This window comes from Polypterus senegalus, chromosome 12 (assembly GCF_016835505.1).
Source record: "Polypterus senegalus isolate Bchr_013 chromosome 12, ASM1683550v1, whole genome shotgun sequence".
NCBI lineage: Eukaryota > Metazoa > Chordata > Cladistia > Polypteriformes > Polypteridae > Polypterus > Polypterus senegalus.
In genome coordinates, this window is record NC_053165.1 from 129,532,912 (window position 1) to 129,550,803 (window position 17,892).

Consider the following 17,892-nt stretch of genomic DNA (forward strand, 5'->3'; position numbering starts at 1 on the left):
TATGTTGTCATGATCACTTAGTTTCAGCAGAGTGACAAGTGTGAAAGCTGTCTGATTTTTTTTTTTTGCCAACCTATCTCTTCAGACTAATTATCACTAATGCACACATATCTTTGGAAGATGTGCTCATGTTGGATCCATTAATATTTTCCATAAATATAAAATGGTACGGCACATAAAATTCTCCATGAAAGGATAGCATCAGCTCTTTTCTAGTGAACTGCCTATCCCTGCTGGCTAAAGCTGACTTAGCATATAAATGAGCAATTTTCTTTTAACAACATTTTCATAGGACACAAGGAATAACATAACTGGTAAATTGAAGGGGAGCAAATCGGCAGACTTGTTGTTTCATGGTTGCCTGGACTTGCAGCACACTCCTAAAGTCTTTAATGATTCAGCCAAAGAAAGTAAGTTAGAGACATTGTCAAAGCACATTGGAAGAAAAACCACACCTGCAGCACTGAATGCATTTTGTCATTGTTAATGATATTTTATTGCCCCTTTATTTATTTCAAATAGTACTGACAACAGTAACAAGTGTTCAACATTGCATTCAGCTATGTGCTCAGTCATGTAAATTTCACTTAGGGTTTTACACACCTCACTTTGGTTTTTATTTTTTTTTTAATCTAAAAAGATGAGCACTTCTTCAACTGATGCACATGATGTTATGTTATTATGTTATATTATATTATGTTGTATGCTGAGAAAGGGAAGTCCTCTTGTATCTCTATTATTTTTTGTATTATAATAAAGTCTGAAAGAATGTCTTTAGCAGTGTGTTCAAGGACTAATGAATTATTTTGAAGCATACAATAAAAACAATACTTCAGATTTGTGATTGGTTAAGGTTGACCCCTTTTGTAGGAAGACTAGAACATTCAATCATAACTAGTTAATTTTTCATCTATGAAAATGCAAATATTAAGTATATTTAAATTTCAGTTTGACAATTTTAAGTCTACTGTCAGCCTGTTCTGTTTTTTGGATATTAATGTAAGGGGTAAATTCAGCTAAGTTGGAGACTAAGTCATCTGTTCATGTAGTTAATTTTTCATTCCGGATTAAGGAAAGGTCAGGCAAAAGCTGAATATAATAGGCTTGTAGTGGGTGAATGTAATCAAAGTATTATCAATGTTTTACTTGGGAGGTTAGGTTCTTGTGTAACATATATTTTTTTTATCTTTTGATATTTTATAAGATTTTTTCAAAGGAAGAAGCAACAGACCTTTGAATGAATATGATTAACATATTGGTTTTGTAAAAAAATGGTACAAGAGCATTATTTTTATAGAGGATTTCTCTCTATAAGGGTATGGTGACTACTGTAAATAATGCTTTTGAAAAAAATGTGAAGTTCAAATCAATTAAGCTGCTTTGAATATCTGTATGCATGTTTAATTAATAGCAATTAAATGATTTAGTATTATGATAATTGTTAATTGTGCTTTAAAATGTGAAGTATATTGCCTACAAAGCTTAATAATATAGTCCCTTAGTTACTTAGATAAAACAATTAAAAGATTATAGTGAAATGACTTCAGAGCCTGAATTTAACAACCTCTTCTGTATCTCGCCCACCTCTCATCTTTTTTTTCCCATGTATGCTGGACTTGACCTTGAGGGCATAAAGGCAAGAGTGAAATGTCTGACCCCCACTGGGAATGGTACACTTGCACTAACACTGCCCAGCATAGAAAGGTTCTTATTATATTTTATTTTCCTCTTTTTGTCAGCACCTTCTCATGCGGTTGGAGTTTCCACTACTTCAGCACAGCAGAGTGTATTTGCAGTAGCAGCTCCTGTAGGTGAGCTGCAATGCTTTATTGATGTCTAGGACCCTAGGGCCCAAAGCACCAGTATTGTGTGTCAGTAGGACAAAGGGATGGCGCCATCCGTCCTGCTCTATGCGCCAGTAACTAGAATTAATTACAAACCAATCGAATCCGTTGCAGCCAATTGGTAAACTAATTGGTAATTTTAGCTGTACATCTAGACGTTGTTATCTGCGTGGCTGGGAGGGCTCACTCTGAGGTACTTTTGTTCTCCTTCATCCTGCCTGAACAAAATGGCCTTCATAACTACAGGGAGCAAGATGCGCCCCAGTGAGTGTGAGCCTGCTCCAGCTGCTTGTCTTGTTTGTATTTCCTTGTTCATAAAACAAGAGTCAGATTACAGTGGCTCTGGGATGCTTATAATCGGAACTGATAGGAACCACCTAGAAACCCATCCAACCGTTTATTCAGAATAAAGCCTGGTTACAGTGAATAGAAAACCTTAAAAATATATATTTTTTTGTATTTGAAAGGTATGTGCAGGTACATTGTTATTATGGAGTGAGAGTTGGAAGTTTTACTTTGAGCATTTATGTCTCCTTCCCAGTGACGTAAACCTCACACCATAAATTGGCCTGATAAGAAGTAATGATTATTTAAAGCTATCATTGGTTAGTTTATGGCAATATTCAGCAGTACTTACGGATCAGTATGTGTCATCTGTAAATGTCAAGAATATTTTTGCTCTGCTTTTAAGTTGAATAAAATTTTCAGTAAGAGAAATGTTTACCATGTAATATCTAAATCTATTGTTTGTAATTGTAGTGTTTGTATTCTCTAAACAAATAAATATAAGAATCTAAATTTAATTTCACTGTAAGCCATATCCAAGACTTGGGAGACAATTTTTTAGTTAGTTTAATGTTGAAATAGAACTTTTTAAACCTACCCTGTTTTCATTGTACTGCTTATAATAATTATTTTAGAGGTTATCTCTATAGATGCTTAAAATGTATATGTTTTAGCAACTATAGTTTCTAAATTAATTATCCTGACAAGATGCTCCATCACAGTTATTATGCAACAAAAACAAGGTTTTCAATATTTTAATATGCTTTAGAATGTGTAGGTTAAATTAGATCTTAAATATTTAATACATAACTTATCTTGCTTGGGACTGTTGATCATTCATTAGCATTGCTGTGTTACAAATCTTGCAGTAATAGTATTCATCAATGAGATGGAGTTCAAGTGTCAGTAATGATGTGAAATAAATAAAAGTGTTCTCAATATACAATAAGTAAAATTTGGTCAAGTATGGTTCCTACATCATTTGACCTGCTTTTAGTCTCCATCTAAAAATAAAATGTGGCCAGTTAAGCCTCATTATTGACTTGCAATACTAGACACTGAAGGAGAGAAAGATGTCAGAAATGACATGGTCAGTATAGTGCCTTATCAATACTTTTTCCACACTCAGATTGTGCACACCTAGTTGTAATAAGCTTTGTGCTGTTCATTTTCCCTTTTAAAATGATATTTATTTGTACAGCAAATTAAAAAAAAAAAACTTTGTCAGACAGCAACAACAATTATGTATCACTCTGGCATGCTGGAGGTCACTTAAAGAAGTCATCATTTGAAATGTAGTAGAGTGCATGAATTTATCACTTGTTTATGGTAGAAGTGTTATATAACATATTGGTTTGTTAATTAAGAGCACAGCATTTTAATTCCCAAGTCATTCCACATACTGTGATACTTTGTGTTTTCTTAAACCGTCTATTTCTTTCATGTATTTTATAGATGCACAATAATTGTTTATCATGTTGTTGGCAGTATGGAGTGAACATTAGATTGCTTCCTTTGTGCCAAATGAATATGATCACACCTTTATTATATTCCACAAAAGAAAGACCACTCACTGAACACCATTCTGAGTAAACTGTTGGCTTTATGATTATTTTTCTGAATTAACATTGGTGACAAGAAATAGCAGTTTTTCTGTTTCACTGGAGTAAAATAAATACTGTAAAATAATACAAGTTTAAATGGTCACCTAAAAGGGCACCATCACGACAACTTTGTTACCAACCTCAAAGCTGAAGAGGAACAACCTTAGGTATTTAAGTTGTTGTTTGAGAAAGTTAGTAAACTCAATAAGTACATTACAATGCAGTACAATGTCACCATTTAAAATATCTAATAAGAGGGGAAAGACTCGGAGTTTAAGATATTTTCATTTTTTTTTGTCTTGAGTACTAGGGTGTTATACCGTATTAGCCATTATGAATGTAGAGAAAAGCCAAGCAAAATGACACCTTTTATTGGCTAACTAAAAAGATTACAATATGCAAGCTTTCGAGGCAACTCGGGAAACTATACAGTTTCTATATTACATCTTGCCTGACGAAGGGGCCTGAGTTGCCTCGAAAGCTTACATATTGTAATCTTTTTGTCCTGAGAAAGAGGTCAAAAATAATAAAAGAAAAACATGATAACATTATTTAACTAATGTATGCTTATGTGAGTAATCAGTTTTAATATGCACATACCCTAGATGCAGAAATTAAATAGTAAATAATAAATGCCGGCATGAAAATAGGCAAATAGATAGTAAAAAAAATATTTATTGGTATTGGCCCAGAATTTGAATATCATTGCATCCATAATGTATTTCCGGGCAACAAACAACACCACCACTATAATTTTTGCTTACATTTTGTGCTGGTTAGTTTTATTGATAATTATGTATGTTTCCTCTTTTATACTATGACTTTGGATCCTTTTTATGTTATAATTTTGGGATTCTCTTATGACCTCAAATTAGAGAAGTTTTCATTAGCAGTATTAATTTTTAAATGTTTCTGAAAGAGGTGATAAAGTGGGCCTTAATATATATATAAAATCCATCCATCCATTCAAGACAGACTATATTATGACATTTTAGGTGCTGTGAGATGACCATTTTGACTAATAACTATAAACCTTAATATCAAATAAAATAATACTCAATTTTAAATGAATGCACTTACTTTTCTTCAGATTATTTTTAGTATACAGCTAATGTTGGAAAGGACATGTAGGAGGTGACCAATATTGTATTGAGGCTGTTGAGATAGGTATTATTGTGACATCAATGCAGACAAGGCGGCCACTAGACTTTGTGTTTTAAGTGAGGGGGTTGTTAAGGTCAAAACATAATAATTTTATTCTTTTTTTATTCATATGTGGTTGGTTGCAACCCTGAGAATGGCTTGTAGTATATCATATGTATAGTGACTAAGCATAATTTTTAATTTGTTGTTGACTTTTTTGTTCTCATATAAGAATTTTTTTTTTTTCCTCCCTGTAAAGCATTTCTTTATGGGAGAATGGCTTTATGGGATAGACACACTTTGTGTAAGATTCTAATGTTCTTACATAAAAATAATACAATGAATCATGTATTTAAGTGGTCTGTCTACCTGACTTCTTTGTAAGCTGATTTTTGAGGCGTGTTTTGCCAAATCTAAATGTGTTATTGTTGAAGTGTAGCTGTATGCTTGAGAGCCTACCTTTTTGGATAATAATAAGGTACTAGAAAATGTCAATCATATATGAGAAATAAAAACTAGAGACTCCACACACAGGAAATTAAAAGTGAACTGGAACTTCTGTCTTGTTTATCAGAATAGAACACCAGGTGAAATGGATTTGGTAATTGCCAAAAAGATGGCTTCACAAGTTGCAATAACAGAAGAAATGGAGAAACCGGAAAACAGAGAAGTAAAAATAGAGTGCTCACCAAAAGATTTTGGGCCGTTAGTGAGGTGGATAGCAGTTCAACAAGTAGAGATGGTTAGAAGGTGTAATGGAGAGAAGCAACAACAAATGGAGATCTTACAGAAGTTTTGGGAAGAACATCTTGGGAAAGAAAATTATCTGCTTCAGGACATGACAGAGGTATTGAATATATTAAAGAAAATAGGAACATGCAAATCCCAAAACCAACATGATTCTAGACTGGTTAAGTTAATTTCTGCAAATAACACTGGGTCATATTTATCTACCTTTGAAAGACTTGCACAAGCTTATGATTGGCTACAAGAGCAGTGGTTTTTAGGGCTTGCTCCAAATTCAGTGGATCAAGCCCAAGATGTTTTTAAGGAAATTGACAGTGACAAGGAGAAAGACTATGAAAAGCTTAAGGGTCCTATACCAAAGAAGTATGGCACCAGTACAGAAAAATACCGGCAGAGGTTTCGTGCATTTCGCTATCAAGATGCTGAAGGTCCAAGAGAAGTCTGTAACCATCTAAAGGATCTGTTTTATCAATGGATCAAGCCTGTTACACAAACTAAAGCACAAATGGCAGAGATTCTTATCTTGGAGCAATTCCTAACAATACTTCCTGATGAGATAAAGGTCTGGATTATGAAGCACCAGCCTAAGACTTTAGAAAAAGCAATTTATCTAGCTGAGGTCTATACATTGTGTGCCAAACAGCCTACTCAAAAGAGCCAGCTGGTAAGGCCATTCAGAAATTGTTTTTTGAGATAAAGACAGTTATACAAAAAGTTGTTGTAAACTTTTCTGGGAAAGCAACTCTGTAATTATTTTAAAATCTTTTATTCACAGTGCTTTTATTTTGAAGCTGATATTTAGCTTTTCATGGAAAGCATTGTTAGCTGTGTTTACCTCTTATAATAAATGACACAAAGGAAGTAGCAGTTACAGGCTTTCACTACCGTGATCCTTCTTATTAGTAACAGTATGCTTATTAATCTTTAACTTTTAAATACAGTAGACTATATTTAAAAAAAAAAAAAAAAGGTTCACAGTAAAACAATAACAAGACATCCCATCTCCTGTTTAGTGAAAAAGTATTTGGCTGCCCCTACTTAACTATTCATGAGCTCATACTATATATTTCAGAACTTCCAAATAATGATAATAATATAATAATAATGATAATGATTTATTAAAGTGCAGTTTTATACAGAGTTATTGTCAGTTTTACCTGCATTTTTATCACTCTTTAATATTGTTTTTTATCAGTATGCTGCTGTTGGAGTATGTGAATTTCCCCTTGGGATTAATAAAGTATCTATCTAATTTCACTTTTGATTCTATCTATCTAATCTATCTATATAATTTCACTTTTGATTATCCTTGTTTGTTTTTGGCTGATAAAAGTGCAATTTAGATTTCTCCTGTATTATGTTATGCCTGTGGCCAAGGGCTGATCATCAGAGGCGTTGCTACTGTCTTGATTTGGTTAGTAAAGCTTAATGTTCTGTTGATTTGAGTTTGTTAACAGGAAAGTTTTTAGTTGGCGAATGAAACCAACATTACAGGGGACCAAATTTAAATGTCATTCAAATCCATGGTAGTGGACTCATTGGAAAAAATGCCTCTGAATCTAGCTTTTTGAATTTTAAAAAGATTAACTCTGCATCCAAGTATGGCTTTAGTATATGCTAAGTTTCTAAGTCCTTTTATAGGAGGCATTACTATTCTCTAGTGACTGCTGGTATTTATTAATTTATAATATTGTAAAATTACATTCTCATCTCATGCACTGTTCAGCCACAACATTTGAAAACCGTCTGTCTAGTATTGTGTAGGTTCCTCATTTGCAGCCAATACAGCTGTGTCTTATTAAGGCATGGACTCCACCAGATCTCTCAAGGTTAGCAGCATATCCTTTAAGTCCTGTAAGTTACAAGGTGCAGCATCCAGGGAGTGGCCTTGTTTTTCCAGCACATCCCACAGATGCTCCATCAGATTGAGATCTGGAAAATTCAGAAGCCAAACCAAACACCTTGAACTCTTTTGTCATGTTCCTCATACCATTCCTGAACAAGTTTTGCAGCATGGCAGGGCACATTATCCTGCTGAAATAGGCCACTGCCATCATGGAATACCATTACCACGAAGGTATTTATGTTGTTTATAACTATTTTAGTTAGGTGTTACGTCAAATTAATATTCACATGAGTGACATAATGTCACCACCCAAGGTTTCTTAGCAGAACATTGCCGAGAACATCACACTGCTTGTCTTCTTCAAATAGTACATCTTGCTGCCATCTCTTCCCCAGATAAATGATGCATGTGCACCTAGCCATCCACATGATCTAGAAGAAAACGTGACTCAACAAACTAGGTCTTATTCTTCCATTGCTCCATGGTCCAGTTTGGATGTTTGGAAGCTCACATGCCCATTGTAGGTGCTTTCGGCATTTGGACAGGGGTCTGCATGTTCACTTTAACCAGTGTGTGGCTACACAGCCTCATACACAGCAAGCTTTTCTGAAGAGACTTTAGCTGTAGGTGGAAGGTCCTGTCGCGCTCTATGCAACTATAAATCAGTACTATTTTCCTAATAAAGTACATGTGCAATGCCACTCCAGTACATGTGTAATGCTACTCCTTATTCAGGAAAATATCTCAGTCGTCCCATGGGAGAAAGACTTTCTGAAACTAAGTTCACAAAGCTTATGAAACTGTTTCTGGACAAAGGCAGAAACGTTAACAACAGGAGCTTCCACCTGCAGCTAAAGTCACTTCAGTACACATGTACTTTGTCAGCATGCCTGTGTCGATCAAACACAGGAAGCTCTGCAGTCTACTTGTGACTTTAGGCTGTAGGACGATAAGTAAATAAATCAAGGCAAATAACATTCGATCTGACTTTAATATACAGTGCATCCGGAAAGTATTCACAGCGCATCACTTTTTCCACGTTTTATGTTACTGCCTTATTCCTAAATGGATTAAATTCATTTTTTTCCTCAGAATTCTACACACAACACCCCATAATGACAATGTGATAAAAGTTTACTTGAGGTTTTTGCAAATTTATTAAAAATAAAAAAAACTGAGAAATCACATGTACATAAGTATTCACACCCTTTGCTCAATACTTTGTCGATGCAGCAATTACAGCCTCAAGTCTTTTTGAATATGATGCCACAAGCTTGACACACCCATCCTTGGCCAGTTTCGCCAATTCCTCTTTGCAGCACCTTTCAAGCTCCATCAGGTTGGATGGGAAGTGTCCGTGCACAGCCATTTTAAGATCTCTCCAGAGATGTTCAATCGGGTTCAAGTCTGGGCTCTGGCTGGGCCACTCAAGGACATGCACAGAGTTGTCCTGAAGCCACTCCTTAGATATGTTGGCTGTGTGCTTAGGGTTGTTGTCCTGCTGAAAGATGAACTATTGCCCCAGTCTCGGGTCAAGAGCGCTCTGGAGCAGGTTTTCATCCAAGATGTCTCTGTACATTGCTGCAGTCATCTTTCCCTTTATCCTGACTAGTCTTCCAGTTCCTGCCGCTGGAAACCGCTGAAAAACATCCCGACAGCATGATGCTGCCACCACCATGCTTCACTTTAGGGAGGGTATTGGCCTGGTGATGAGCGGTGCCTGGTTTCCTCCAAACGTGATGCCTGGCATTCACACCAAAGAGTTCAATCTTTGTCTCATTAGACAGATGGTCTGAGAATCCTTCAGGTGCCTTTTGGCAAACTCCAGGCGGGCTGCCATGTGCCTTTTACTAAGAAGTGGCTTCCGTCTGGCCACTCTACCATACAGGCCTGATTGGTGAATTGCTGCAGAGATGGTTGTCCTTCTGGAAGGTTCTCCTCTCTCCACAGAGGACCTCTGGACCTCTGACAGAGTGACCGTCGGGTTCTTGTTCACCTCCCTGACTAAAGCCCTTCTCCCTTGATTGCTTAGTTTAGATGGCCGGCCAGCTCTAGGAAGAGTCCTGGTGGTTTTGAACTTCTTCCACTTACGGATGACGGAGACCACTGTGCTCATTGGGACCTTCAAAGCAGCAGAAAATTTTCTGTAACCTTCCCCAGATTTGTGCCTTGAGACAATCCTGTCTCGGAGGTCTACAGACAATTCCTTTGGCTTCATGCTTGGTTTGTGCTCTGACATGAACTGTCAACTGTGGGACCTTATATAGACAGGTGTGTGTCTTTCCAAATCATGTCCAATCAACTGAATTTGTATGTACATGTGCTTTCTCAATTTTTTTTATTTTTAATAAATTTGCAAAAACCTCAAGTAAATGTTTTTCACGTTGTCATTATGGGGTGTTGTGTGTAGAATTCTGAGAAAAAATTAATTTAATCCATTTTGGAATAAGGCTGTAACATAACAAAATGTGAAAAAAGTGATGCTCTGTGAATCCTTTTTTTTTTTAATGTAAAGACCATCGCAAAACATAATCATAAACAGGACTTTGCATGATATGTTGGCAAGCTCTGTAAGCCCTGCTTTTTTTCTTTGAAGGACATGTGTGGGGCAGACTGACTGGCAGGATGACGCCCGACCTGTTGCTGCATCCAAACGGTGCCATCTTTCTCCTTTACTCCTGGTGCAGCTGCGTTGTTCTTATGTGTGAGATGTTTCTTGCGGGGAGGTCTTCTGTTCTCTTTCTCTTATGTAGAACCCTCCTCCTCATCTGAGTTCACCTCTGTTATAGCACGTCTTTATTTGAAAACTAACAGTATCAGATCGGCAGGAGCGTGAACGTGACGAGAGAATAAAACTGAATTAAAAAAAAGCTAACTTTTTCAAGTACAAATAATTCGCACCAGCTGTTACAGACTCAAATCAAATGTATGTTTTTATTCTATAATAGTAAGAATAAGAGCAGCTCACTACTCAAAATGGAGGTACCCGGGATTGAACCGTGAACATCTTGATTAAAAGTCAGCAGTTCTTACTGCTACACCACCAAAGCTACGACTCAGCAGTTCTTACCACTACACCACCAAAGCGGTCATATTAAGGACATGTCAATGCAAGTTCTTTTCCTGCAGTTATATTCTTGAATAAAAGCACACTTGTTTTGTTATACTTGTACCTTTTGTGAAAGTGTATATTTGATATTTGGACTTTAGGCTTCACACATTATACAGTTCATGTCTACATTTTGTCAGCTATTACTAAAACATGAAAAACATTTCTGTTTTAATGATGTGTTTACATAGATTGTTGTAGACACGGAAAACACATGAAATGTATGTATTCCAAATGATGATATATAGTTTAACCTCTACAACTCCAGCACTTCACTCCAAGATAAGCACTGAGAACCTTCTTTGCGAATTGAACTGTGGAGGTGGGCGGGGGGATGGGATAGCAGGCTTTTTGCTGGTTGTGTTGATCGACACATTTACATCACAAAAGACGCTGATGGATAGGTGCGAAGGGATTTAAGGTGGGCTGGGATTCCAAGATTTTTCGTAGGCTTTGGTAATTGTAGTGTTAACTAAATACGCCACCCAAAAATGATGCCCTCTATATGCTAATAACCCTGTGTGTTTTGTAGTGATGACCAAGAAGAAACTTGAATTTCATGTTTTAGTGGAAAACCGAGATTAAAACGTGTCCTAAAAAATCTGTGTACATCAAAGCAGAAAACTTTGTTCAAATGAGATTTGAACTATTAAATTGATGATCTGCCTCTCCTCATTCAAAAGACAATAGTCTTTTTATTTTGGGAAGTTGACCTCATGGAGAACATCGAACTTGCTTTATATTTATAATAATTTTTTGGGTGTGAGTGTTGGCTAATAAAGAATGTCTTGCTTCATTTGGGTGTGCCACATTGGTGCCATATCCCTGAATCAAAGTACCACAAGCTGTTAGTAAGAAAGTCATTCTTTGCAGAAGGTGAAGTTTTACTGGAAATATCATAACAAGGTCCAAGTTTATTACAAAAACTGTACAAGGATAGGAGTGAAGCCATCCTTTTGCAGTTTTAATGCAGGTCATTTTGAAAAAGTAGGAAGTCATAATATTTTAGATTTATTTTTGGCTTGTTAGGTGATCTGGGTATTTATAGTTTTAAGTCAGTTTATACTGTGTTCTGTTATATTCTTTATTCAGTCTTTTATTTGTTTGTTGGAAAAAAAATGTTAATTGTCAGTATAGCACTTAGTGTTTGGAAGTAGAGAGGTGCATGCTGCTTGATTGCAGTAGAAGCCATTTTTGTACAGTGAGACCTGTTTGCAATTCAGCAGCCTTTTTGGCAGTTGGATAAATGGAGTTTTTTTTTTAGTTCCATTTTAGCTCAGTCCACACACATGCGTTTACTCATTATACGTTTAGGTTGTCCAGTCAGTCTAATATGCTGGTCTTTGGGGTGTGAAAGGAAACCTGGAGTAGCTGGAGAAAATCCTATGCTAACATTAGGAAAATGTGCAAACTTCACAAAGGCAGTGCCCATTTAGGGATTCTAAGCCTAATTTCTGAAGCTGTGATGCAGTCCTGTTAACCATTGCACTCCACCAATTTCATTCTACTGTACATCTTGTCTGGCATTATCTGACAAGGGTTTTTTTGGGAGAGCAAATGGCAGTCTATGTAGATCTCTTATTTACAATTAATTGTGATTCTAATTCAACTTTTACAGTCACATTTAGTAAATACTACAAAATTTTGTTGCATGTGAGCAAACGTGATAAGTACTTGCATACCATAGCTTTCAGATCATGTGTTACACGTGTACCCAGTCTGTGGTTCTGGCTTTGTCAGATATTGTGTTTTAGGACGTTAATAAGTGAAAATGATTAAAATCATTCTTAAATTTAGTCACCTGCCTGTTTTTATTCCTGAGACTTTGTGATTGACATATCCTGTATTCATCCATTAAATTATGTTTGCAGAAAAATGCAGCCAATCTCAAGAACACTGCACGATCAACGTTGGATGCATTTATGCTTACACCACTGTACAAGTTTATTTTAGAGTGTGCAATTAATCTGATTAAAATGTCTTTGGGTGGCTTATGAATATAGGGGAGGGAATTTAAAACTTCTGGAACATCCCCTCATTGATTATGGGAATTTCTAACAATGACGAAAGACTGATGAAGGTTGTTTACGACTCAGAACAAGGTCTGGTTTTGGGCTTTCCCGTGTGTTCTGCTTTAAGCCAAAAAAGATGTAATTGTATACACTATGGAAAAAAAATGCATTATGCTGAAATTTAGTCTGGGTCAAATTTTTTTTTTATTGTACTATGAATGTAACTATTCAGTTTTATTTTTATGGTATTATTTATGTCATTTCTTTTTAGGAAGTACTGATGATGCTTGATAACTATGTTCGTGATTTTAAAGCATTAATTGATTGGATTCAGCTCCAAGAAAAACTGGAGAAAACAGATGCACAGAACAGGTAGGCATCAATATTTTAAAAGGACAATCTCACATTATTTTTTTTTTTGAGAGATCATTTTAATCTATCTATTTTCTTTGTGTTGATTTTCATAGGGTTTAAATAAATCTAAAATGTGTATATCTTTTTTAATGCAATAAAAGTTAAATATAAATGCAATGCTTTATTTTGAATATAGACCAACATCCTTGGCTTGGGAGGTGCGAAAAATGTCACCAGGACGCCATGTTATGTCTAGTCCATCAACAGACAGAATTAATCCAACACAGAGTGCACGAAAAGCATTGAATTTTGGGTAGGATCACATTTTTTTCCCCATTGATTTTTTTTTAGGTTTTGTATAATATTATTATTATTATTATTATTTATTTCATAAATGAGCTTTCTATATTTACTGTCATGACATAAAACTGATACTTATTTTGGGCAATTTAAAATTTCTTGGTTTCCCTACTTTACTCCTTACATGCAAAACAAAGGTAATCTGTAGCACACTACCAAAATCAATTGTATTGTATGGTCCCTATACATAACTGTATCGTTACTAAGGAGCACAGTGCACTCCATGTGTACATGCAGGAAATTCCAGCACTGTGTATACTAATTCTCTTTTCTGGAGGAATGCACACAACATATAAATCCCTCCCATTGCTGTTCCCTAGTAACCACTCTTGCCCCTTTCATGTTTCTTGCAGCAAAGGTTAAGCAAATACACACACCAAGCACCATGTTGGAGTGTTTCCAATATTGTGTCTGTTTCCTCATGCATCTTTAGGATTTCAGTCACTATGATTGCTCTTATTATTGGCATAACAGGCATTCTGTCAGAACAACAGCAACACATGTCAAACAGTGTTGTTTTCAATACACACCTTTTAAATATAAAAAGACAAGAAGATAAATGCTGACTTAGTGCATGAAAAAAAATATGTACATGTTAGAATTGTTTGAGCAATTTTGAAAACGGCTAATCTTGTCCTATTGCATAGCCATTCGCTCATACATAAATTACGCAATAAAATTATGATACATCCTTCTTTCAACAGTAATTCGGCCAGAGGAAGACCAGACAGTGTTAACGGTTGTAGATATTCTATGGGATATTTTAAGCTGATGTTTTCATCTTCCCCACCATCACCACCAACTGTTTCAGCATAGTCTGTTGATACACATTTAACCAATTTGCCATGTAACTGATCAACAATTTTTGCGTTAATTCATTTGACTTAGTTTCTCGGTGCTAGGATTGTCCCTGTGCTCACTTCTTCTGTTGATAACCCTTTAGGATGAAATTGTTCAATAAAATTTAGACAGAATAAGTCCTCTTTTATTGGGAACTTAAAGGGAGGAAAACATAAAAATTTATAAGAGCTGAGAGCGCAGGAACTGTGTCTGACAAAAGCATTCGCACGAATGAGAGGTGAGAGGACCGTGGATGTGGGCCATTAACCGGAAATGGTTGAGAGGAGGGTTGGACCTCATCTACCAACTTGAAAAAAGCTTTTGGCAATAGTCTCGTCTAGTCTCAAGATTTTCTTTTATAACAGAGAGATGTGTGCACTGGACTGAAAGTGTAATAAATAATGTTGTTAGTGCATATGCACCGCAAGTTGGGTGTTCGATGGATGAGAAAGAAGATTTCTGGAGTGAGTTGGATTAGGTGATGGACAGTGTATCCAAGGGACAGAAAGTGGTGATTGGAGTGTATTTAAATGGACATGTTGGTGAAAGGAACAGTGGAGATGAGGAAGTGATGAGTAGGTATGGTGTCAAGGAGAGGAATGAAGAAGGTCAAAGTATAGTGGATTTTGCAAAAAGGATGGGCATTTCTGTGGTGAATACGTATTTTAAGAATAGGGAGGAACATTGGGTGACATACAAGAGTGGAGGAAGATACACACAGGTAAATTATATCCTATGCAGAACAGTTAATCTGAAGGAGATTGGAGTCTGAAAAATGGTGGCAGGGGAAAGTGTAGTTAGGCAGCATAGGATGGTGGTCTGGACACAAAGGATGAAGAAAAGGACCTGTAGCGATTGGCTAGGCAGGTGATAAAGATGGAAACATACTCCCAAGTAAGGAGGGTGTGTTGAGCCAGAAGGAAAGAGTACTTTGAGAGGCTGATGAATGAAGAGAATGAGAGAGAGAGAGAAGTTTGGATGATGCAAAGATAGTAAATCAGGAAGTGCAACGTATTAGCAAGGAGGATGTAAGGATAGCTATGAAAAGGATCAAGAATGGGAAAGCCGTTGGTCCAGATGATATACATGTAGAAGCATGGAGGTGTTTAGGAGAGATGGCAGTGGAGTTTTTAAACAGATTGTTTAACGGAATCTTGAAAAGTGAGAGGATGCCTGAGGAGTGGAGAAGTGTACTGGTACCGATTTGTAAGAATAAGGGGGATGTGCAGAGCTCTAGTAAGTACAGGGGTATAAAATTGACAAGCCACAGCATGAAGTTATGGGAAACAGTAGTGGAAGCTAGGTTGAGAAGTGAGGTGATGATTAGTGAGCAGCAGTATGGCTTCATGCCAGGAAAGAGCACCACAGATGCAATATTTGCTCTGAGGGTGTTGATGGAGAGGTATAGAGAAACCCAGAAGTAGTTGCATTGTGTCTTTGTGGACCTGGAAAGGGCATATGACAGGGTGCCTCGAGAGTAGTTGTGTTATTGTATGAGTAAGTCATAAATGGCAGAGAAGTATGTAAGAGTTGTACAGTATATGTATATATGTGTGTGTATATATATATATATATATATATATATATATATATATATATATATATATATATATATATATATATATATATATATATGTGTATGTATATATATATATGTATATATATGTATATATATATATATATATATATATATATATATATATATATATATATATATATATATATGTATATATATATATATATATATATATATATATATATATATATATGTATGTATATATATATATATATATATGTATATATATATATATATATATATATATATATATATATATGTATATATATATGTATATATATATATATATATATATATATATATATATATATGTATGTATATATATATATATATGTATATGTGTATATATATATATATATATGTATATATATATATATATATATATATATATATATATATATATATATATATATATATATATATGTATATATATATATACTATAAAAGGCAAAGTCCTCACTCACTCACTCACTCACTGACTCATCACTAATTCTCCAACTTCCCGTGTAGGTAGAAGGCTGAAATTTGGCAGGCTTATTCCTTACAGCTTACTTACAAAAGTTGGGCAGGTTTCATTTGAAAATTCAACGCATAAGGGTCATAACTGGAAGCTATTTTTCCCCATATAATGTAATGGAGTCTTGAGTTGGAGATGGCGTGGGGGGGAGTTTAGTGTGACATCATCCGCCTCCTACGTAAATGCGTAGAGAACAAGGAAGAACTCAAACAGCGATGAGCACAAAGCGCCATTTCACAATTGAGAAGGCAGAAAAACATTATCAAGCAAATGATGCATACAAGCATATTCATAAGTACAGCTACTGCTGAAACAAAGCATTGCGTGAACCGTAAGTTTATATTAAATTAAGTTCATAGACAGGCTGCCACTAGCGTTTGTAATTTAGTGCCTGCCCATATAAGGCCGTCCATCAGCGGCAATCCAATACAAACACTGCGGTAAATGTTCACGGGTGAAGGACTGTGCTTATGCAGAGGAAGATGAGATGGTCAGGGTGGTGTTTGGCACAAACTCATTGAAACTGCGAGAGAAACTTTTAAGTGCGGGTCTTAGCTGACATTACGAGAGATGGCACCAGTACAGCTGGGAACCTTCGATGCAAGAACACCAAGCGGCTCCGTGAACTGGCGCAATGCACAGACAAAAGCAACAGTTCAAAGAGTGCTGAACAAAACCGAATTACACAATTGAGAGGCAGCAAAAAATATGGCGTCTTATACATACAATCATATTCATAAGTGCAGCTACTGCGGAAACAAAGCACGCGGTGGAAAAAGTGAATGTCCTGCTAAAGGAAGACAGTGTAAAAAAACCCGTGCATGCAGTTTGTCACATCACAGATAAAAAGGAAGACGAGCTGTTTATTGATGCAGTAAGGAACTAATCGATGAATGAAACCTCTTATCTTTACAGCGATTGACAAACACGGAATGTAACTTGAACACATCCTACAAATCGAGCCTGATTGAAAGAAATAATGATAATCAAATCCTTGATGACAGCAACATTCAATAACACTCACAAAACAATTACTGTATATTGACAATCATGTTACGTTATTTTAAAATGTTCCCTTTTCTTTTCATAACTTCTACTTCTCCACTCACGGTATACGGGTATATATATAAATGTATATATATACCCGATCTACAATACATACTTTAGCATAGACAAACCACACGCTGTGGCGAATATGTAGAGTCTTAAGCCTCTAACGCCCGATCTAGAGGTTGATTCCCGAGAGGGGATGTACTGACTATGTACGCGCGCGCTACCCGATTCACTTTACCTTCGCATCTCCTTGGTTTGGGACGTATGAAAAAATATTAGGTTAGCAGAATCATGTTTCGTTATTTTAAAAATTTTCCCTTTCTTAGCACAAGCACAGCTGAGAAGCTTCGATGCATGTACTCCATACAGCGTTAAAAAATAACGCATTTAATCACACTTTCAATTCCAAACAAGCGGGAACTTTTGTCAATGCATGATTTCCTGGTACATCCATTACACTGATGCACACATCACAGCTACAAAAATGTTAGAGTCGGAATAAAGCGCGTTCCTCGACTGATCATTTCGACTACCAGCGAAGCCTTGATAAAAGCATGGTTTTGTGCACACTGAAAAGCAAGCAAAATTAGATGCATTACAGA

General features: G+C 36.0%; 1 protein-coding gene across 2 annotated transcripts in view; it reads left to right on the forward strand.

Annotated features, from left to right (window-relative positions):
• Window positions 1-17,892, forward strand: part of scaper (S-phase cyclin A-associated protein in the ER) — a 641,491-nt gene that overhangs the window by 106,388 nt on the left and 517,211 nt on the right. For both annotated transcript variants that reach the window (XM_039773420.1, XM_039773421.1), the window contains exons 5-6: window positions 12,862-12,962; window positions 13,141-13,257. In XM_039773420.1, the coding sequence (XP_039629354.1) occupies window positions 12,862-12,962; window positions 13,141-13,257 (218 nt within the window). The remainder of the gene's footprint in view (window positions 1-12,861; window positions 12,963-13,140; window positions 13,258-17,892) is intronic.